This window comes from Ischnura elegans, chromosome 4 (assembly GCF_921293095.1).
Source record: "Ischnura elegans chromosome 4, ioIscEleg1.1, whole genome shotgun sequence".
NCBI classification, from domain to species: domain Eukaryota; kingdom Metazoa; phylum Arthropoda; class Insecta; order Odonata; family Coenagrionidae; genus Ischnura; species Ischnura elegans.
The window spans coordinates 83,419,907-83,444,372 of NC_060249.1; the positions used below are offsets into that span (position 1 = coordinate 83,419,907).

The window sequence follows — 24,466 nt, forward strand, 5'->3', positions numbered from 1 at the left end:
GAAGCAAAATGAAATATATGTTAGATTAATTTAGCAATGCACATCATTTGTGTTAATCCGTTGATTTAGAATGCATAAGGAGAGGTTATTGTACAATAGCATAAAATCTTTACCAAAATTGGCCCACTACGGCACTGACACACAACACATGCCTCACATGCATAAGAATCCTGTGTCCTTTAATTAATGCAGCAAAATAAGCCTATGACCAAATATGTACGTGTAAATATGTAAGGTACACCGGGGTAAGTGCAAATTTGGGGGAATTGGAACCTGAGGCAATCGTCACATAAATAATGCAGTAAAACCTCTATGTAGTGAACCTCTTTACATCATAAACCTCCATACATCATACCACCCCTACGGTCCCGTCTGATTTACATGTAAATTTATAGGCAAACCTCTATGTGGTGAACATCTTTATATCGTAATACCTCCACTCATCATACCAAGGAGATACCCCAAAGACGGCCTAACTACCTCCGTATATTGTACCGAGACAACTAGAGACCATTAATGCAGCCCCGATTACGTACGTGGAATGACATTTTCAGCAATAAATGTTTCCTTCTTTTTTTTATTATGTATATACATTATAAAGCTGTAATTTTCATGTTAACCATTACTTCTGGCCATTTTGTTCAATATGAGAGCATACCTAACTGTAAATAAGAAAAAAGGTACCCAACTATCCTAATTATTTTAAGTGACTATTGAATTGAGAGAGATCACATCATTTTCTCTTGAATCATGGTAAAAATCATGCGATAGCACTCACTTTCTTTAATTATTAAATAATAAATATTTGTTCACTGATGCATGCATGTGTGTTTAAACACATAAATATACCGTATATCTCCGAATATAGTCCCCCCTTTTTTTCCAAAAATGGCCGCGGAAAAGTAAGGGGGGGGACTATAATTGAGTGTAATCCAGTTTAGCATACTAAAGGTGACCATAAAGTTATAAATAACGGCATAATGGCTAATGTTCTCGTAGTCTTTCTATTTGAGTATATTTATGAGGATTATAATCGGAGATATTAGTAAATACTGCCACGTTTAACCGGAAATTTAGACAATTTTTACCACAAATGTTGTAAAGATACGATTCTTCCGATTCAAATAGCACATCGAATATGCGTTTTCACGGAATCCATCGGGTAGCCGTTAATTTTTCTTGGAAAAGTATTGTTAGAATAATTCAATCGACACTGATCACTTAATGACGCAAAACAGTAAATAATTAAAATGAAAACTAAACACACACTATCATTACATCAATCGAACACTGGAATTGAATCAATAGTATATGTACCCTTCGCTCATTTAATAGTTACACGATTTAAATAATTGCGAAAAATAAACAGATAAAGTGAACCTTTCGTGACGATTTAGCATTTCATTGCGTCCGTAGCTACTACAGTAAAACCTCTATGTAGTGAACCTCTCTACATCGAAAACCTCTATACATCATACCAACCCTCTGGTCCCGTCAGTTTTACATGTAAATTTATAGGCAAACCTCTCTATAGTGAACCTCTTTATATCGTAAAACCTCTATATATCATAGCAACGAGACACCCCCGAGACGGCCTAATTACCTCCGCATTTCGTACCGAGACAACTAGAGACCATCAATGCAGCCGCGATAACGAACATGGAATGACATTATCAGCGATAAATATTTCACGCTTATTTTTTTCTTATACACCTTTAATAATTTTCACGTTAACCATTAGTTTGGGCCATTTTGTTCCATATGAGAGCATACCTAACAGTAAATAAGAAAAAGGCATCCAACTCTCCTAATCATATTAAGTGGTAGTTAATGATGATGATGACAGAAGACATTGTTTTCTCTCAAATCATGGTCAAAATCTTGCGATAGCAATCGCTTTCATTTACTTATGGCTTTATTTTCTTGTAAGTGCCTACATACAATGTTCAGTTAATAAAAGAGGCGACCAGCGCAGCTTATAATCACTTGCTGGCGAAAATATTTCAACCAACTTCACTCCCATCCATGGAGACAGAATTACTCGACCGCATTGCTACTTCTGCTTCTAAAATGAAAATATTTCATGAATATACTGCGACTCGAAATAAATCAAATACAATTTTGCAATTATTTCATTCCCACATTTCCCAGTGTAGCACTTTCTTACTACCGCCTTGGTAATTTTTTCGATGCTTTCGTGAACGATCGTAGTTTATAATTTATTGCGCTTAGCGACATATGTCTTGCCTGCGTATTTATGCCGCAAAATCTGACTCTTCCATCGGGAGTCCGGGATGTCAATTTCTAGCAATACTGACGAACATCAATCCATGCGCGACAATGTTAGGTGAAGGAGACAGCTAATTAGCTGATATGCGGTAGGGCAATGAAATTTCTTACCGTCGCCGCCGCATTCTAAAGTAGTTCGCCCAGCATTCTCGCCGGGAAATCACGTCCTTTCGCAGACCTAGCATTTTTGTGTGCCCCTGACAGATTTTTTCTTCGGAACACTACTTGCATTATATTTTGGAGAGAGAGAATTCAATGAAATTTTCAAAATTGTGCTCAATTTCTTGTCTATTTTTTGCAGTAGTCACATGTTAATTTTTATTTTTATAATTTTTAACAAGTCACATGTTATAAGAATGATAAATCAGTTCTCTAAAAGATATTATCAGGAGTATTTTCAATTATTGCCCATAAAATATTAAAATTACTTAATTAATCATAGGCTGATGATGGATTCGAGAAATAAAAGAAGGCGACTACTTGGCATTACCACATAATTAGCAATTTCTCTAGCCATCAACGAGGGCTGGCAGAAGGAAGATGTAGCAGTGACCTTTGGAAAGCCATCCACTCTGACATCTATTTTAAACAACCAAGGAAAAACATAAGAAACTGTCTATCTAGGCTGCACAATTAAAACACTCAGGCAGTGAAATACGAGGATGAAGAAATTATGTTGAGAAATATAAAACTATTGTACTTTCCTCCGAACACTATTAGTAAATTGAATAATTTCTTAGGTCAAAAGGCATTAACGAAAACAGCTAGTGATTTATTTATAGTGAAAATGACATTAAAAAGTGCTCATGTAATTGAAAACATTATTTCGAAAGAGTTTGAAAAAAATTTTAAGCAAAACGAATAACTAATTTATTTTCTAAAAAGGCCTCTTTAACTAGTTACTTTACCTTTGTGTAATCCTTTTCCTAATGTATAACTGTAAATATATGTTCACTTATGCATGCATATATGTTTAAATATAGTTATTTAATGATTAAAAAGACAGTAGCACCTTTCATTTCCCAAGGATATGAAAAAATAGTGCCTTCCACTAAAACCTCTCTATAGTGAACCTCCATACATCAAATTGCCCAAATTTTGGTCCCCTCCATTACGATGTAAAGAGGTTTTACTGTATACGTCCGTGCGGTTCGTGTTTACAACCACTGCCTTTACCGCCTTCACAGAACAAGAATGCGTAATAGGTGATGCATTTGTTTCTGAAAAGGTGCAATAATCGACGACTTTAAACCAGAAGCGCCGGCATTACTGCATTTGATCGAAATCCAGCGACTCAGCATCAAAAGTGTGATCAATTTATTGAGGAATATATTCAATTCGCCAGGGTAAGTAGGCTCGATAAATTACGTCACATAACGTTTCGCAATTATTTCCGCGATATTTTCTTTATTAAAAATAATTTTACGTTCAACAGTGAGGTGATGGATTAAGTAGAAAGATGAGGATCAATCCTGCGGCAGATTAGAGGCCATCAAAGACGGAGTTTCGATGCCAATTTAAAAATAGCCGTTGCAGAATACGCCGTAAATCATAGTATTCACAGCGCTTGCAAAGCGCTAATACATTGCGGAAGTCATTTCGGGGGTCTCGATGCGGCAGATTCAAAGAATTAGAGGAAAATATCGTCGAATTTGTGCGCAAATGCAGAGCAGAAACTCTTTGTGTAACTTATGCAATGCTTCGCAACGAGGCATTGAAAATTGATAACATATTTTTTCAGTGTTTATGTTTGGTGGAAAAAGTTTATTTCTTAATTTTATTACTTTGATATTTGCAAGTCCTGTAGTTTCATTATTTTGCTTAGCAGGCATTTGATGGCAATATTTTTATAATGTTTATAATTTATTTAACACAATTTTATTTAGATTTCCTAAATTCTTCAGGTCACTTGGATTTGTGATGACTTGATGGGTGTGTTACACTGGATCTAAGGAAGTTTCAGGGCCAAATAATGCAATACTGTTTATGGGATTTAAGTTAAAGCTTATATATTGACATTGTTTGTAGTCATTTGGAAATCAAAAATATTAATAATTTGTGAATGTTTAAAAAATACAATAGCCTTGGATACTTAAAAAATTTTCTCATTTCTTCATTACATCTGGTTAAGGAACTATAAATTACTGATACATGCAATGGATCACAACATGTTTTAGGTATAGTTATTTTGTTGTGATGGAAAATATGTGAACAGATTTGTTTTTAATCTTCACAGAAAATAATAGTTTTTATCAACTCTAGAATCTTAACTTGCTAACCACAGAAAAATTGCCTTCCTTTGCATTTTAACATTTTTCCCAAAACTGAGGTCTCAAAATTAGGGGGGGGGACTATATTCAGAGGGGGACTATATTCAGAGGGGGACTATATTCGGAGATATACGGTAATGGTTTAAAAGACAGCAGTGCCTTTCATTTCCAAAGGATATGAAAAAATGGTGCCTATCATTAAAACCTCTCTATAGTGAACCTCCATACATCAAATTGCCCAAATTTTGGTCCCCTCCATTACGATGTAAAGAGGTTTTTCTGTTTATGTATTTAAAATGGCATTCCTAGCAAGATTTTCACTACTCTACTTTTGATAATACGCAGGAATCGCTGCCTACCCTAAACTCTCATTAGAAATACTGAAATACACTATTAATCGGAAGTGCATCTCCTCATAAAGTGACCAAGTGTGGCACATCGTTTTACAATAACCACACCGAGAAATTTAGGGATTACATTGAGATTAAATCAGTAAATATGAATGAAAGAATATCATAATATGCTCTTATACTGAGGTAGATTAAATTATGTAACTATGAGTGAAAACAGTAGAGGTTCCTCTTGCTCCTGATTATATTGACACTGGGGCAAGTGTAACCCATTTGTTTCCGCTTCCCCCATCACATATAAATAGTCAAATAATTAGTTTCATAAAATATCTTGTATGATGTGAGGCATGATAAGGAGGAAGTTCTGATTAGTAGTAAAATTAGGCATGGCAATATTTCCACTGAGTTTTATTATGACACTACTCGTTTCGTCGTTACAAACTTGATAATGTTGTTTCTAACGACAAAACACGTAGTATCATAATAAAACTCAGTGGAAATATTGCAATGTCTAATTTTACTAATGTTTCATAAAAGGTTGGGATTTTTCCTTTCTGCAGTGGGGTGATTCCTATGGAAAGTTATGAAACACTGGTATATAGGAGATGGTCAAATTTGAAACAAAGCCAAAACAAATTCATTCATCGCTTATCAACAGTGACACTTGTACGAGCTATTCCATCTCCACCAACAGAAGAGACTAGTGTAGAAACTCCCCAAGCTCTGCCATTAGCAGTGTCGCATTTATGCTCATTTACTTTATAAGAACCTCATCCAGCTCTGCCGTCAACATCCAATTTCAACGACATTGCTAATTCAACCGACTTTGCTGTCTCAACATCAAGCACGAGTAGGATCTCGTTTGAGGGGTTACTTCTGGACAAAATAAAACAAGCAGCAAGGGTTATGTGTGGAAGAAAAAGAATATTTGGAGGGGCAGAAGTTATCACATCAGAGGAGGTATTTTTAAACCGAAAGAAAATTAAAGAAAAAAATCTGAAAATGAGGTGAAAAAAATAAAAAGACATTAGTGTATCATGAGGAAAGTAGTGATGAAGATAATGTTGAGAAGAGCTTAAATGACTTGGATGATGATAAAATACAAGACAAGATCAAAGAAATGGATGAAGAAGATAATTTCATGAGAAGAAATTAAAAATGTTTGTTGGACAGCTGTTGGAAAAGGACCCATGTCTACCAGTGAAATTGCTGGAAGAATTCATACAACATCAACATTTCATTGACCCAAGATTGAAGACAAGAGAATAATTCAACCTGAAGATTTTTCTTAATTTCTACTACCTCTAGCATTTGAGAAGCGAGGCACATTCAACTTTGACATCTCATTTGATTCCTATGATATGAGTTAAGTGTACGAAAAGTAAAGAGAAATTACATTTCTATTGGTGTTCTATGTAGCTGAATTGTTTCTATTTACCTCAATGATATATTTTTGCTTTATAATAGATGAACAGGCCCTGGGTTTTACGTGCCCCAATCATCGGGGCAAGTGTAAATGCTGACTGCAATTAATACTCCTTGTTCCAGAGAGGAAACCATTGAAATATACATGCATTATATTTCATTTGATGTTGGAGCGTATATTTCTTAAAATAGATTATGGAATATTAATAAATTTGAATGTCAATTCAATTTTATTAATATGGGTTTATGGGTTTTCAGGCCAATGAACAGCTCAGTAAGCTATTCAGATACCTTGATTCCCATGGCAATTTACACCAAGGTCCAAAGTCACATTACTTACTGAGAGATTGCACGTGTAACTGCATGGATGAAACACAGTTGACCTAACTTCTTAACAAGAAATCAATAAATAACGGCATTATACTTAAGAGAGAAATTACCTCAGATGATTTGCCTTGAGAACCAGGAGTACTTATCATGTCTCCTACAGCTTCAACTACGCAGTGATTTCCTTTCTTCTGAACACAATTTTCTTCGGCAGATGGCTGAAAAATTATTTAATGTTAATACATTTCCGGCCAGGCCTCAACCAAGTCACTATTATAAATGTGTCAAGAATTTTATCAAGCAGTGCTTTGAGATGCCAAATTAGAGTCTCACCTAAAAGAATTTGAAATTTTGTAAGCCCCCATGTGGAGATGCACTGCAGGGACCATGTCAAAATAAATAATCTACACCAAGTTATTGGGGAACGTCATGAAAATAATTCATACAAACAATGAAACATAGTGAGATCGAAGTAAATAATTATGAATTGCAATTTGTTTCTTGAGATGTGAAAGAGAAACTAAAAAGAGTGGCTTCCTCTCCCGTAGGCCCAACTTAGTAAATTGAATTGAAGAGGCAGATACTTTGTGGAGATCCAATATAAGATATGAAGTGATAGTACTTTGCACTTATCAATATTAAACTTTATTTCAACAGAGTCGACATGTTTAATTGCACTACAGCATTGTCAGGACTCATCAGAAGACAGAAGTACTATCAATTCATATCCAACTTAGTAAGGAAAATACTACATATTGTAAAGCATCACTTGACATAAATTCTATGAAGTATACAATTTTAATTTGCCATTGTGATATGAGTGATATTGCTATTGTATGATGAGGTGAGTGGATATTATTCATTTAAAACCCTAAAGAAATTATTTACATGCTTAATGATTTCCTTATTAATTTCTAACATGGTTCTTGATCAATTTTTCAGGCATGTAATTCCTTGACAAAAGCTGAAATACACGAGAAGTGATGCATCTCAGTGACTACTTAACCAGTTATAATGAAATAAACTTGAAATGAAAGGAATTTGTTTCTACATTTCCTTAATATCATCAGAAACTTACTCTTGCATTAAAAATTTTTATATCCACATTTGTATGAAAATATGTATGATTATTTATGCAAAGAAAATGGAAGCTCAATTAGAACATTATTTTTTCAAGAAACAAGATACCAAAGATACTTTAAACTGTGGTACACATCTTGATTTTAAGCAAGGACAGAAAATTTCTCATACATAATATTTTACCTCAGAAGCTTGTAGTTTATCCATAGCGATCTTCTCCTGATCATTGGAAACACTGAATTTTTTCACATGCCGAGTGTTAAACTGAGGTGATGACTGAAAAGAGAATTATTTTTCATTAAGGACAGTAATACATCCACTCCCCAATTAACACGGTTCCGATTAGCATTGTTCCTCATTATTGCAGTTAACATTTTGAGACTCTGTTCCAGTTCTGAATTGATGCTCTTAAAAATTCCCCGGTGCACTGTGATCGCTACACTGCACGCACCCTTTGCCTCAATTAGAATTATTATCTGCTTCAAGATTATTTAGTACTTGAATGTAAAATTTCCAATTTAAAAATTTTATAACTGCAAGTTGTCTAAGATACATAGTCTAAAAGACGAAAAATTTTCAAAATAGTTTAATCAAGGCTTTTTTCATTAAGTCATTAATTTATTCATCGATTAGTGAACCTTCTAATTGATGTGTCTTTTTACAAAAATTTATTCATAGTGCTTAATCTAAAATTTTTAAACTCCATTTTTTCTGTTAAAATTAGAGAATGAGTCATATAAGGCAGCCTGATTCGGAATACAGTACCGCTCGGCATGAAGTTAGAAGTCTTGCAAAGTTTTATTGAGGGACAACTTAAAGATGATGGTGATGCACCCTCAATAGTTTCTTATTATTGATTAAAGATTATTTTATTTATTTATGCATTATGCACGAGGCTAAACAAGCCAATTGACCATGGAATCGTAATGAGAGAGAGCAAATGAACGTCGGCAGCATTAAACAATGAAGGCTTAGGCTCTAATAGATTATGACTCATTAGATGTGATTTTTTTCGCTAATTCACCTAAAATTGCGAGAAACACGAACTTTTATTTTTATTTACAGATTTCGCGTTATTTCGCGATATCGCGTCTTGCATGTCACATGGATAAAATCAGCATTTAATGAATAATATGAATACTGATGAATATGATTGTATTCATATTATTCATTAAATGCTGATAATACATATTAATACAATCAGCATTTAATAAATGCTGATTGTATTAATATGTATTATGAATTGTAATGGCTTTAAATATAGACACCTAGCATTACGAACAAGGACACACAAAACTAAGAGATAACACTGAACGTGCACATGGTTTTGGAGAAAAAAGAACAGTACACATACCTCTTCACTTGAAACTCCTGGGCTTAAACAGATGAACCTCCTTCTCTTTCGAGGAGATGTCAAAATCTTTTTCCTTACTTGGAACTTCAGAGAATCACTTATTTTTTCACCCCATAGGTCCTCACTTGAATTTAAACCCCTTCTTTTTTTACAAGCTCGCACCAAGCCCATTATTTCATTCTCTACCTATTGAGAAAAAAAATTTTTTTTTACCAATGAACTTGCAATGGGGTTTTGTCCATAACTTAAAAAATTAGCAAGAACGATAAATTCTAAGTCTTGTAAAAAATCCAGAAAATTCAATTCCAAAGCAAGCACACATTCATTGACAAATGTTGAAATAATTGTCTTAAAAATAAAACATTCTTCTTTTCAACCTCTTGATGCATAATTAAATTAAAAAAGAAAAACTTTGTGCTTTCACATTAATATTTATTCACAACCATGGTTTCAACGTTTGATGAACGTGAAACAAACGAATATTAATGTGAAAGCACAAAGTTCTTCTTTTTTAATTTAATTATGAATCGCTTTCACCAAGTTACGCCTCAAACAATCAACTCTTGATGCATAAAAAATTCTGACATAACAATCCTTTCAGTAGCTCTTTCTAGTTCACGAATGCCTCCTTCACCTAAATATGAACCATAATGCCAAAAATGGGTAGCATATTTGACCTACATGAAGTCCACCAAACTTTACAATTGACTAATTATTAAACTTTCCTTTTTACTCCTGTTTCATGATTATTGGTCATTTTGAAAAGTTAACCTGCTATCAGTATTATTTTTTTTTACAGATTCCCCTTGACTGACCACTTTTCAAGGTCCCTAAAACGTAACACTTTAAATAAACAGAGAATCAGTCTCAAGAGAAAGTTCCATAGGTTATCCACACAACACTGTATGTAAAATATGATTTGATGCTTTCCCAGCAAATAATGTGGGTTAATTCTTCTCAGGACTCCTACGGGGTTAAATTATCCATAATAATATACATAATATGGATAACACATTATGAGCACAGTGGGAATCCCAAGAAGAGTTTATCAACACTGTATGCACTTGAATGCTGGGTGGTTATTGAGTCACCTTTCACGTGGCCGCTTATTACAAAGTAAAAGCCAATCCCTGTAAAAAAAAATGGCCCTTGTACCATGTAAAAAATCCAAATTTTATTGAAGGTGTACGCAATTTGAGCCCCACTTAAAACAAAGTTGGTCTCATGGCAAGATATATTCTCAATCTTTTCTGAGTCCTTAAAAAACATTAAAGCAGTGTCATATCCATTTTAAGACACTGACAGCTCTAACATTATCTAATTATTTTCGCCCACAAATGCTCGAGGCGAAATCTATCATCAGCATCGGAACTCCTCTTCTTAGACTAGGAGAATACACAAACTCCCACCACTGCCATGGGCTAGGCAAGACCCATACCTGTAATGCACCAGGTAATTCCCACCCCCTCTCGATAGTTATCCCTCCCCAAATCTGCCTTTGATCATTCCCAATAGTGCTGCCTAAGAGCACAATCATAGAGACTATCTTGTGATATTGATCATTATGAAGGGCGATAAAAGAAGAAAAAAAGTGTTGACTTTTAATACAAAATTTGAAATTTTCATTGGTACAGACTATAAGATCAATAAAATCAATGTCGCAAAAGGGACAAGATTCACTCATTACTTTATCAGGTAGATTTAAAAAATCAGGAGAAAAAGTGACTTTTGGAGCTCAACAAAAAAAATTGGCTACTCTAAACATAAACATATTAAAGATCCTGAGTTTAAGTCACCCCTAATAAAAAACTCAAGAGTGTCTAAAATCCCTTTCGTATTGCTTTTCCCAAAATCCAAGGCAGTGATGATTTTTCCATTCATCCCAGTTCCTTTCTTGAGACGCCGTTATAACAAGAATCCTATCCAACTTTATATGTGGTTTTTCAATATTCAACAATGCCACATAAATTTAAACAAAACAATATACACACCAGATCCTTGGTCTTATAATTGGGAATGGCACAGGCAACTACTTTCTCTGGAAGGAGGTACTCGATAAAATCAATGAGCTCTTTCTGCGAACAGTGGCAAGCATAACAAACACGGGTGTAGTCGTGTGTCACTTCACTCAAAATGCCCTGAAAATATAGCAGTTCAGTATATTAACTGTAGAAAAAGCAGTAAGTACTCCTACTCTACAGTCTATGCTTTAGGAAGACCATAGTTAGATTCAGCACGCACAAAAAATACACAAGCATTCAACCTCAGTCAACCCACCTCAATTCAATAAACGATTGTCCCTTAGGGACTCAGATTTTGATAAAATTTATGCATGGGTATACATCCACCTCAAACAAAATACCCTAAGACCAATTAGTAAAAAAATTGAGTTTTATTGGGGAATTAAAATTTTTCACATCATTGCCATCAAAACATAGGTATGTATCATGAATCATACAATTCCTCCTTCACCACCAAATTGTCATAGAGCCACAATTAATGACTTCGTAAGACATTAAATGTGAAACAAATTCATCAAATTGCTATTCTTATTAATGTTAAATTTGAATGTTTAAAAAATATTTCATTAACTTTGCTCAAATACTCCATCACAGCATTGGCCCAAACTTTTATTTTATAATCCACCCTACTATTACCCAAATAAAATAATTAAGTGGCTACTCATTAATGGATTGTAAAAAATATTTAAAATTTCCATTTTTTCCTTCAATGCATTTCAGCACCACCATTATAAATACATACCTTAGGTTTGTAACACAAAGTCTGTACATAAGATGACTGATTCAGACTATTAGTATGGCCTATAGCTTCAACTAGAAACTGGTATCACTGCCAATGTTTGTAATCAATATTATTAACAACATGCTTTTGACCAACCTTATGCGAGATCTGTAAGGATTTGTATCCGACAACCAGCTAATATGACTACATTTTCAAGGTTATTCATGTCATAATGGTTAAGCAAGATATAATTAATTGTTTTGTAAATATGAGATATTATTTAAACAAATTGTTTCACAGTTTGTTTAAATAACATCTCATATTTCAGAGTTTTGAACTACCAAGTAGGATGGTCATTGGTCATTTTGAACCATAGTTTTTCAGCACGAAATATACACTTCTCAATTCATAGGAAATCATTTTTCCCCTGAACAATAAAGGATCCTAATAAAAGCTATGAATAACTCGGTAGTCAAATATCTTCCCATAGTTCAGTCATTTGTGTTTATTTCTAAAATTTCTCAATCTATTAACAAAATAACTATGTATTTTACATTTGTTAAATCTTAACATAAGTAGTATTTGCTTAAATAAATTCTCTCTAGATTGAAAGTTTACTTATGTTTAATCTTTAACAGCATTGCAATATCAAGCTTCCCCTACTACACCCTCCATTTCTCTCTACAACAAGTCAATTCCTAATGTCCATATGTTCAAAACTCTTATTTTTTTGATAACATTGTATGTACACTAGGGCGGATCGGAAAAATCAATTTTTTTCAAATCCATCTGGCCCAATGAAAAAAAGTTGTGGGACCGATCAAAAATAAGGCCTGAAAAATTTGAGACCTCTAGGTGAACCCCTGACCCTCACTCAAATGGAATTTAGGGGGGGAAGGTCAAAATTTGAAAGATATAGTATTTTATGGTCATTTCCTATAGATTTTGCCGAGTTACTGACCTTCAGGGCTAAAATTTCATTCATTTTGACGTATCTGCCACCGTTTAGCCACAAAATGCCTAACTTGAGTCCGCGAAGAAAATATTCCAACGCCCACGCAGCGTCGCGGATACAAGAGCCGCAGGCCGATCCCCTCCCCTCCCCGCTCGCTTCTACCCCTCCCACGCCTCCAATACAGCAAAATTTATCCCGCGTATGCTGCTCGGAGGTCGTTTATCTTTGATAATATAAATCGGAAGATGGTAGAAGGTAATAAAGGAAGCTTAGTGAGACGACTTGTCCCTTATTAGGCGCCTCGTCGGGGTTAAACAAATCGATGTTACCAACTTTTAGAGAGGTGATGAAAAATTTTTAGATCCGAGAACGCAGGAAAGGAGCCTACGGTTCATGAAAAGGCCTCTCGAGTGGCTATACTGGTGTGCTAACTTCGGATATGCGCTCCAATTTCGACTTTGTCCGACAGATGTGATTAAATGGATTTTGGGCGAAAGCCGCTCGCGTCCTCTCCCCGCAAGCTTCTCCCACGCGCCAAATGCACCAAAATTCACACCAAGTGCGTCTTACTGCGTTAGTCTAAATATTTAATGTTTCAGTGTCGTCTGTGGGGGAACAATCACGAAAGAATTTTTCAATTACCAGCTTTCCAATCTGTATTTCTTATGTCAGTGTCATTCCTCGTCTTTCGCTGTTGTCAACAAAGTTTTGTGAATTTCTTCACGAATCTCTCGTCCGTATCTATAATTAAAAAGAAGTATTTAACTTCAAATCTGAAAGTTCATCAATAGATTTTTGAAAATCCACAGCACTAATGTCAGAAGTAGCCGGAGGTACTGTGGTCTCTCTCCAATATGTCATTAGCGAGTAGTCCTCAAAGTTGATATTAAAATCCAGCACTTAATAAAATATCGGATCGGCCGCCAAACGCATACTTGCAACAACGCAAATTCGGTCCTGAAATTGCCCTCCCAATGTTTATGTCGCAAATCTAAGTCAACTTAGTGCAATTAGCAAATAGACCTCTGTAAGGGATGAAATATGACTTGATGCTTTCCCGGCGAATGATGTGGGTAAAATCTTCTAGGAATTCAACGAAATTTATCCCTGATGATGAGCCCCGAGTCGGAGCTTGAAACGTTTGCCATTATGGAAAAATTAACCCGGTGGGAATCCCGAGAAGTACTCACATAGCAAGGGATGTTGGAATTATGCTTGTAGCATAGGGATGATGCCTCCTTTTTGGGCGGTATTCACCATCGCATTCAAATCCTTTTTATTTTTGTGTATCTAATTTTCACTCTGAAAGGAATCGAGAATCGCAGATTTTATAACTTTTGCTAATCCTCCGACGGGGGAGGCAAACCCAAAAGTGGGACCCTGTTTCTTCAACTAACATTACACATTCCCCTCTAAACTTGGATTGATAAGTGCTCTTGCTTTTTTTCATCAGACAAAAGAATAGTCTTTCACTCCATAAAAATGTAGCCCTTTGATGACACCCTTTATTGCCTCTCTTTTCGTATTCACAATAATTAGCATCTTTTTCTGTCTAAGTAAGTAATTCTTGCAAACTACCTTGGATGTTTCTTACGAAGTTATGATTTTTGCGTCAACTAAAGTTGCGGGGACGATCATTGTTGTTTCTTGGTTCTTGTATATACCTCTATCACATTTGGTAGACGCATTTCCCACGCAGAAGTTCCAGTTTGAGTTTAGTCCTGAATTTTTATTTGATGAGGAACGTAGAGATAAAAATCGGATGATTTCTCTTCAGTTTAATTTTCTTCGGATGAATTGATGATGAAAATTTTTGTTACTATTTTCCCATACAAGAATTGACGATGTCGACTCAACGCTCTCCGACAATTCTCTTTTTTTTCCTCAGTTGCCGAGTTTCTTTAGGACTCAATCCAGCAGCCATCATCTTTAGTTTCGTCCGCTGGTCTCTCAACATACTTCTTCATTGGGGGGAACATTATGCTCCTTCTTGCACTTACACGCACAAATATCGCATAATTTCAAATGTTCTTTCAAAAGTGCTTGAGTTTTGTACTTCAGCAAAAACCCTACTTTTGGCCTATTCGCATTTTCCGTAAGTTTTAGTACTTCCTGTTGTACCGCTAAATCCATTTAGTCACGCACATAATGGAAAGGAAGCGTCACCATGCACACCTTTATAGCCACTCGAGAGGCCTTTTCATGAACCGTAGGCTCCTTTCCTGCGTTCTCGGATCTAAAAATTTTTCATCACCTCTCTAAAAGTTGGTAACATCGATTTGTTTAACCCCGACGAGGCGCCTAATAAGGGACAAGTCGTCTCACTAAGCTTCCTTTATTACCTTCTACCATCTTCCGATTTATATTATCAAAGATAAACGACCTCCGAGCAGCATACGCGGGATAAATTTTGCTGTATTGGAGGCGTGGGAGGGGTAGAAGCGAGCAGGGAGGGGAGGGGTTCGGCCTGCGGCTCTTGCATCCGCGACGCTGCGTGGGCGTTGGAATATTTTCTTCGCGGACGCGGACTCAAGTTAGGCATTTTGTGGCTAAACGGTGGCAGATACGTCAAAATGAATGAAATTTTAGCCCTGAAAGTCAGTAACTCGGCAAAATCTATAGGAAATGACCATAAAATACTATATCTTTCGAATTTCGACCTTCCCCCCCTAAATTCCATTTGAGTGAGGGTCAGGGGTTCACCTAGAGGTCTCAAATTTTTCAGGCCTTATTTTTGATCGGTCCCACAACTATTTTTCATTGGGCCAGATGGATTTGAAAAAAATCGATTTTTCCGATCCGCCCTAATGTACACTCAAATAATCTTCTCACATTAAGGTTTTGTTTTGATAATGATAAAATCTCTAGAAGAGACTCAGAAACAGAATTTTTCTTTTTTTGTCGATTAGGATAAGTATTATGTATATTCTTGACTGACAGAGTAAAGGACTTCTTTTCTGGCAAGAAAAACCATCTTATCTTAGATGCAATTAATTGGTTCAATCATGTTGCACAGAAACATTTACAATTATTTTCTAAAACTTGATTCTACTGTAAGCAGGAGGGCAAGTCGGTAACTTGGGGTGCCTCGTTTGGGAGAGAGAGTTGTCGCCCAAAATTGTCTCCCGACCCAAGTCCGTAACCCGGTAGAGAGAACTGTTTCTCCCGTTTGGATGGGAGAAAACTCGCTCCGATGAGTCGTATGAAAAATTTCTAAGGCGAATCTGATATTGGAGCTTGATTTATCGAAAAATTAACCGCGTGCAATTTTAAAATGTTTTTAATTTTATGTCAAACTCATCCATGCAAATATTTTCTAAATTAAATGCATAATAACCTCATTATGACTTACTAAAGTCAGGACTACTTTTTTGACCGCGCGCAGTGATTCCTCGCTTGCAAGCGGCTGCAAGGCTAAATCCAAGTGCCGGTAAATTTTGCTTGTCACCATGTAAATTCTTCATTTCGTATCAATTACAACCTCACCAATATTTCTAATGTGAATACAGCTTTTGCTCGCTGCTTGCAGATTTGTGCAAACATCTTTTGTGCCAAAATTGTGTTAATGTCAATGTGACAACTCCCGTAAATCTTCTGCTGATAATCACAGTGCCAGTGGTTGCAATGTACAAAAATATCGGCTAAAAGTTGTAATTATCAGTGCTCCATCGTGATTGAATTGTAAGCAGTGTTATTACCATATCGATTAATGTCTGACAGCAATGTAAACATTGTCAGTGGCGTGTTCACCTCCGTTGTTCATCGTATAGGTACATTGACATTTCACGATCAAGCTATCAAGATCAAAGCTGTGTGTGAAGTTTCTTTTTCTAGTATATTAACGAATAATAGTGAGAAAAGTCACCTGTGCCTCTTTCGTGGGCTAATTTCCGGCTTTAAATCAGTGAATTAATAGTTGTTTTTATCATAACGAGCTTAGTGATTGTAAGTTGTTCGTGATGAATAAAAGAGTGGAAGTGATTTCCAGTTTTTTTATATTTTATTTTCCTATGTCTCACTTTATATTTACGGTGTGTGCTAGTACTTAGTTTGTGGATATTCATTTATTATTGAAGTACATTTATAGCTTCTGTATGTGTTGACAGCGGAACCGATTCGCGATCTCATATGTTGTGTGCACACGGTTTTGCTGAGCAGTCGTATTCGTGAAACCAATGAAATGGTGAAACTCTATTACATTGTCGTGGAATAAGTTCTTTTAGCAATAAGGGCATGTCTTGTGTTTCATTAACTATCTGTTGCTTTTCATAGGTAACTGTTTAGAAGTTATTTTCCATTATTTAAAGTGCTTTTCTTGCGCTCTCTGAATTAGCATTAGCTTTCTAAACCCCGCTACTTACACGAAAAGAATTCAGAGCTACAGCTAATTGTTATTTCATAGGATCGCGGTGTTTTTGCCTGCTATTGAGGGTGATGGATTTTCAGGAGGAAGAGAATCGGACCATCGAAGGACGGATACGGTTTATTAATATCCCGCAACAATTTCTCACTGGTGTTAATTGCCCCACTTCTCTGAAATGCACCTTATATACGAGCAATAATATTCTATGGTTTGAAAGAAAACGCGCCATATTGAGAAAATACAACAAAACACTGTCGAGATACGCACTTTCTCCATGGGAGAAAGAGATACGTCGGGCTCTTGAGGGGGACGTAACTGAAGCGCCCGTCTGGGGCGCCAAAGGCGCTTGAGGGGGCTTACGGACTTGGGTCGGGAGACTAGTACTCTCCCAGGCGACAAATAGTCTCCTTTCTCCGGCGGGGCGCCCTAGAGACTTGAGGCGGGCGACAACTCTCGCGCAGGCGCTTCACGAATCTCCTTTCTCCCATTTTCGGGAGAGAACAGAGTTACAGACTTGCCCTCCAGGTATGAATAAGTCTGGGTGTCCAAGACAACAAAAATGACAATACTGGTCATTTTTTGTTCTTGCAGTGTGCACAGGAACACTCAGAACCTAGGGCTTTCTTTTGTTTCTATAGGCAAACTGCACACAATTTTGAATAAAAAACTTGTATTCAATACAATACATACTGTACAGTAAGGTAACAGAAATCAATAGTTTGAAAAATGTTGAAAATGCCCAACTTTTGTCAGTCATAGTACAATATTTTAACATTAGCTCATTATAATGAACCCATTCGCTACTTACCCTCTCAGCATAATCTTTTTCATACCAAAAACAGGATATACGTAACGTCAAAAATTTGACTCCATGCCGACTGCATTCCGATGGTAGATTTCTCTACAAGAAAAAAGACATGATGATTTTGATTACAAATGCAAGTTTCATAAGCAAACCTCTAATCTAAATTAATGTTTTTTTTATCTGAAAAGAGGCTTCATATGAATGAAATCCCCATGCTATTAAATAAGCTCCACAAGGACTTCATATCCCAAACTTATATAGCTCTATCCAAGAGTAGAATGCTGTCCTTAAGCAAGATTTTTCAAGTTTTTAGGATTTATGTCCCTTAATGTAGCACTATTCAAGGTATACTAAGCCAAAAAACTTAGGGAATATGAATGACAATTTTTGATTTACAACATTTTTTTGTAATGCAACCATGTCTACCATGTAAAACTATTTAATATTTCTAAAATTGCAACAACAAAATTGTCAAACACAAGAGCATTCCCACAGTAAACTAGCAAATCCAAGAGTAGCTTATCTTAAATACAAGGAAAATATGGTAACTACATTTCAGCAAAAACATTTGTTTTCTCAAGACTTCATAGAATTCCCCAGTTTCACCTAACAATAAATGCTATGGTGCAAATTTTTTTATGATAACAGATGAATTTTAATGAAGTGCCACAAAAAAAATCTTAAGAGGTGATAAGTATAAAGAAACTTAAAGAGTATGTTCAGGTGAACAATACTTAATGAATGTATTTCCCACAGGCAATTTTGACAAAGATTCACCATTGGAAGAGTGAAATTTCACTATTGCTGATAGAGGTGATGGCATAGAAATCTTTAGAAGGTTTTACCAGCCCAGAATTGGTCTAAAATTAATATTTTCAAGAATAAATGGATGAATAAAAATACACCAGTAACAACTAAAAGCATTATTGCTTTCATTATTAAATCATTTACCTTAAAAGCACACGCATGAATTCTGGTCTGGCTCCTGTCATTAGTAATTGCAGCACTTATCTCTTTTATGCTCCTGAAAGTTTCAACTTTCTTCTGAGGCACATGAACTCTCATCCCAAGCTTCTTTTTTAGTTCACAGTATATGAATTCAGCACCATAATTAGCTGCAAAATAGAGCAAAAATGAAAAATACTCAGAATGAGATTATGAATTATCCCCATTATCTTCAAAACTAATATACACAAGACTCTCTAACATGCAACCCTTGCATGTACAATGGCCCCATATATACACCTTTTTTTTGTCCTGTGAATAACCTCAGGGCAGGATTTTGATTAAACTCCATTGTTTACTTATGCACAATAATACTGAGCAATAGGGGCATTTTCTTCAGAAAAAAAACCTTTTACAGGTATTCTGTAGCAATAGTATACATCATGAATATCCATGAGGAGACAGAGATTTTGTTTTCGCATATTTGATGGCTTTGCATGGTAAGAAGATACAATGAGAAAATATTTATTTTTATACAAGAAAACTTTTTTAAATATAAAGCATGATTCATACCTTTTTGTTGCTGTATCATAATAAGAAACATGAGAAATATCCCCTAAAAAAAGAATACTAAAAATGGTTGAAATTCCTAATATGCTGAATACGCAAACACTTTGTGTGATCGGAAGATATTATCTGACTGAATAATTATTAATCGTTTCTTAAGTATCTACCTGGTACATACAACTTTATGCACTATGGCAACTTTGAAATAAAAATTTTACTTTTCCACACCACCTTACTGCACAGTGAGATACATGATATCACCCAGGTTAAAAAAAAAGCCATGAGTAGGGCAACTTTTCACAAAGAGTTCACACTAGCATCACAGGCAGCACGTGGAACAATATGGGGCCAAATGTACATAAGTCTCGTAGTGACAAAGCAATCAAAACTAGGAATGGGACATTCGAATAGTCGAATCACCAAATACCTCGAATAATGAGCATTTTACTCTATTTGATATTCCATTACACAAGGTTACCAACTATTCAAATTTCAAATACATAGCAAAGATCATCCATGATTCAATTTAAATCCATTGACAATAGTTGGGTCTTACATGAAGGCTTGCACATTTCCTTGGTTCAATTCTTTAATAATATTTTTATGAAAACTTATCATTGAAAATAAGCATTATAACATGTATAATCCTGATGACTCTACAATAACAACACTATGAAGAATGTATGTATACCATCAGATGCACGCCTTACGGCTGTTCCTTTTCTGACTCCTTTTTGCATGATCAAATTTACGTTTTATATATTCTAATTTTAAAGTTACCATCAATTTTACACTTAATTTTAGGTTTTCAAAGAATGCAGCAAAGCAATACTTAAATACATAAAATCTTCAATACCAATATAAGAAAAAAATCACAGTAGAACTCCATGCACACAAGTTTGATGTAATCGTGGGTTACGGTTGCATCAGGATTTGGGAGCGGTATTGAAGTAGAATGACTTGCAAAGTGTTCAGAATTTGTTAATTTTCATTTTCATTTGTATTTAAAATGGGTGGAAAAATGCATATTGAGCAATGGAGTACATATTTGATATCCGAGTGAGGTTTTCAGAAAAAAATTAAGTATTCGTATTCAATTGGGATTTGAGAAAAATGCTGTTCAACCCATCTCTAATCAAAAGCACTGATCAGTCTCCATAAATCAAGCAAAAGTATTAGACCGCAAAACATTCACTGAATCAAAGGAGAGAAGAATATTTGCCCCGTTGGATGACAGAAAAAGTCCACAAAAATTGTAAACATTGACTGCAACAAATTTTTAATTTTCCTCAGTCATCTTTGGTATTTTGAAGTATTCCATTCCAAAACTGAAGTGAAACAGTGAAATAAGCCTTAGTTTTCACTTTGGGCTTATACATTTCTTCTATAAAATCATAAGCTGCACTAAACATTGCGCTCCAGAATTCAATTTTCCTTATATTCTAGTGGCCTTTCCAGTGTTTAATATTTACAATTTCCATTTAAAATTCATTAGACTAATAATACAATAAAATACTAACCATACAGATGATGGATATACACAAGTAACTGAGTAACATATTAATATTTCATAACTCAGCACAAACATGCTAAATTAAAACAAAAATACAATATTTATAGATGTTTTGTGAATATTTTAACAACCAGTGTATTATTATACTCCATACTGCTTTTCTATCAATTTTTACACAAGCTGATTTCACAAATACAACAGAGATGTGTGCTGCCCATTCACAATTTACAGTCTGTCTAAAACTAAGTGACCCCTGCACGGACGCTGGTTTTGGGCATGGGCAAGTCTATTTTGAAGAAGTACTGTTATGGCTCTTGCAAAAGAACCTGGTGCAGCCCTGCATGAGAGGGTGGGTATGTACCCCTGCAAGGGGTGAGTGGAAAGGATGGAGAGAATGAAAGCTAATCAGAGAGTGAGGGGAATGGTAGGGGAACCAAACTACCTAAGAAAAAAGTCAAGAATTTCAGGCCGTGTGCCTTTGCCGTATGATAAGACGGAGCCACAGCTACAAGGCAGGTAGTGAAGAGTCACCCCTTTCTAATATTGGGAGGGTTAGTAGCAATTACGAAGGGTTTGCCATTGATGCCCCTTCACAAAACAACCCTCCTTTCCTGCTCACAAGCATTTTGAGAGTTACATGGCCCAAACCACAGAATTACCCACAATACAGCAACTCCATCTTTTGCGAGAGCTACACGCAGAAGGGCAGTTTGAAATTGTGATTTTGAATAACCCCCCCGCCCCCCTGGAAGGACTTTTCCCTCCACTCGCTGGTGTTCTGCACATCCAAAATTTTCAGGTTCAGCTTCTGGCCAACAAGTTTTCACCAGATTGTGAGTTAAAACAATTAATAGAGTCAAATCTTTTCATGACCATTTCAATTTATTTATTTACCAGAGGTTGACTGGTTGAAATTCAGGTCATTTTCACTCCTTTTAGAAAAAATACAAATAAATAGGCTATTGAGAACCTTTCTTTCCTTCTCCCTCACCCTGCTTCAGTTCGAGACCCTAAAAACGACCCTTCACCCCCCCCCCCCCCCACAGCCTTCAATATCCTCACTTCTCGTCACCCGAATCCCATTCTCCATCTTACTCCCCTCCCCCCCTTCAAGCACCAATATATATAAGGAAAATCTTTAAGACTTTTTTCACACTTGAAAATGTCGTTGTAACGACGAAACGTGTAGTGTAAAATAAATCTATAAGGGGAAATATTGCAATGTGTCATTTCAACAATATTATGAACTTCCACCACATCGTGCCTAACATCATACAAGATATTGTGAGGTGGTTGATCAAGGCCTTTACTGCAAAAATATTGAAACACCAATATATACTTTGGTTTCGTAAATGTTGAAATTTCGAGTTTACTGAATGCCATGAACAATGCTACATCAAAATCAGGTCAACCTTTAAATTCTCAGTAAATTGATCTGTGAGCAGAGGTAAAAACCCGACCATGACCCACTTGTCTCCATTTATTGGTCACTACCGCATTCAAGCCCATGCGCTGATGCAAGTGATCACCCATGATCTACTGCTCAGGCATTCAGGTTGCAGCTGGATTATTGCCTTGTGCTCAGATTAAGTAGGGAAGTGAATCTTCGCAAAAAGGGTCTCCATAGCCCCAAGGGAAAGTAACTGGTTGCTTCTGCTTTCTCTCAAAGCAAAAATAAATGTATTTTCCTTGAAAGTTGTGAATCAACTTTGATAGGGATTAAATTTCAACCAGAGTGATGTGATTAGAGAAACATTACTGAAAATTTCCTTTCGATGAGAATTTACCAATTTTGAATTCTAAAATCATAATTCTTATAAAACTGAAAAACTAAACTGTAAACATTCAGTGAATATTACCTACACTTTCAATATTTTATCAATGGCCAGTTTTAAATTTTATTGACAAAAAATCGAAATATTTCATCAATAAATATTTAAAAAAGGCATGGAATCATAAAAGAATAGAGAAGTATTCATTCATGATCTCTAGTTTGTCCACAGCCCTAGTCCTAAACGGTCGACCACCTTGGGGGCAATCGTTCATCCACACATTGAAAGACTGCAAGAAAACGATTGATATTCACCCACAATGGTAAAAACTGTTCTGTGCATCTAATTTCTTGCATACATTTTCCACAGTACATTGAGAGGGTTAAGGTAGGACAGGTTAGTACATAATGGAGAAGACGGGACAAGTTAGTAGCCAACATTATGAGGTATTATGACCTGATGAAAATAATTGTAAGAGGACAAATGGACAAGAAGTAGGGCAAGGGATGGTCATGAATGAGTTACATAGGAAAGGTTATTAAATCCTGCACTCACCTGCAATATCAATCAAAATTTCATTATCTTGAGACAATTCCAGCCATTCTTTTGCTAACTTGCAAATTTCTCGGAAACTTTCTTCCCTCATGGGAAACTTTGGGTAAATGTCGGCAAAAAAAGTAGCATCCAGATAGAGAGATTTAATCTTCTTAGGAGTACCATCCTTGTGGTGCAAATCAGCAATGGAACAAACATTGTCCAAGGTAAGTCGAATATCGCCAGTATACAGCAGATTACCCAGCGGTAACTCGAAGAAAAACCTGAAAATTATTATGATTATTTTAAAACTTCACTCTCAATATCATGGCAAATGCGGTACACTATCGTTGTTGACTCAACAATACAGATTCCTAATCATAAAATAAACTTACATTACAGATCCCGGACAATGCCCAGCGGGTAGAAGAGTAACTTGAAGGTATATCTCGGAGTTAGGTTCAGCCAAGGATGGGATGGTTAAAAGTTTGCATCCAACAGATGACAGTGGCTTAATTTTTGCTGCCAAATGACGGTAATCCCAATGATTCTTCAAAATGCAACAAGATATTTCACTGGTATATAGGAACACATCATCACGCTCGCATAATGCTTCCTTAAATTCAGCGGATCCTAGTCCTTTCATGTGATCTATCAAAATAATATGGAAGAAACAACCAATTTCAATGATGCTCATTCAGCAACGCACGTATTGCCACCAACTACATTAACGATTCATCGAGCATATTTAATAACAATATACATCAATGGCCAAATAGAATATTGACCGTGCATATTGCATACTTACCAGAATGGCAATGCGTGAGAAAAAATGCAGTGGATGCCAGATTTGCTCCGTCAAATCTGTCAATAGAAATCTCAGGAATTTCATCCAACTTTCCGGGAAAGATGCTCATTGTTGACTAAATACCGAGAGGTTGAAAAAACATAGATGTCACACAAGGTGAGCTACCTCGTCGTAGCATTAAGAGAAATTACGCTTAAGATAAAAAGTGCAAGCAACTTGGATAGGCTGTAGCATGTTGAGCCCGCCACCAGCCCTTGTTTTGAAATCCTTCACTCAGGTCGAAAGACGGGCGAAAAACTCGACAAAATTGGATCGAACCAGGATCGAACAGATCGATCCTTTCGACTCGATAGGGCGACTAGCGATA

General features: G+C 35.9%; 1 protein-coding gene across 2 annotated transcripts in view; it reads right to left on the reverse strand.

Moving 5' to 3' along the window:
* Window positions 1-24,389, reverse strand: part of LOC124157727 (protein artemis-like) — a 27,660-nt gene extending 3,271 nt beyond the window's left edge. For both annotated transcript variants that reach the window (XM_046532704.1, XM_046532703.1), the window contains exons 1-9: window positions 24,100-24,389; window positions 23,687-23,942; window positions 23,313-23,575; window positions 18,912-19,075; window positions 17,964-18,056; window positions 11,087-11,233; window positions 9,096-9,281; window positions 7,925-8,017; window positions 6,775-6,879 (exon numbers count right to left, since the gene is read on the reverse strand). In XM_046532704.1, the coding sequence (XP_046388660.1) occupies window positions 6,775-6,879; window positions 7,925-8,017; window positions 9,096-9,281; window positions 11,087-11,233; window positions 17,964-18,056; window positions 18,912-19,075; window positions 23,313-23,575; window positions 23,687-23,942; window positions 24,100-24,208 (1,416 nt within the window). In that variant the 5' untranslated portion in view covers window positions 24,209-24,389. The remainder of the gene's footprint in view (window positions 1-6,774; window positions 6,880-7,924; window positions 8,018-9,095; window positions 9,282-11,086; window positions 11,234-17,963; window positions 18,057-18,911; window positions 19,076-23,312; window positions 23,576-23,686; window positions 23,943-24,099) is intronic.
* Between the last annotated feature and the right edge of the window lie 77 nt (window positions 24,390-24,466).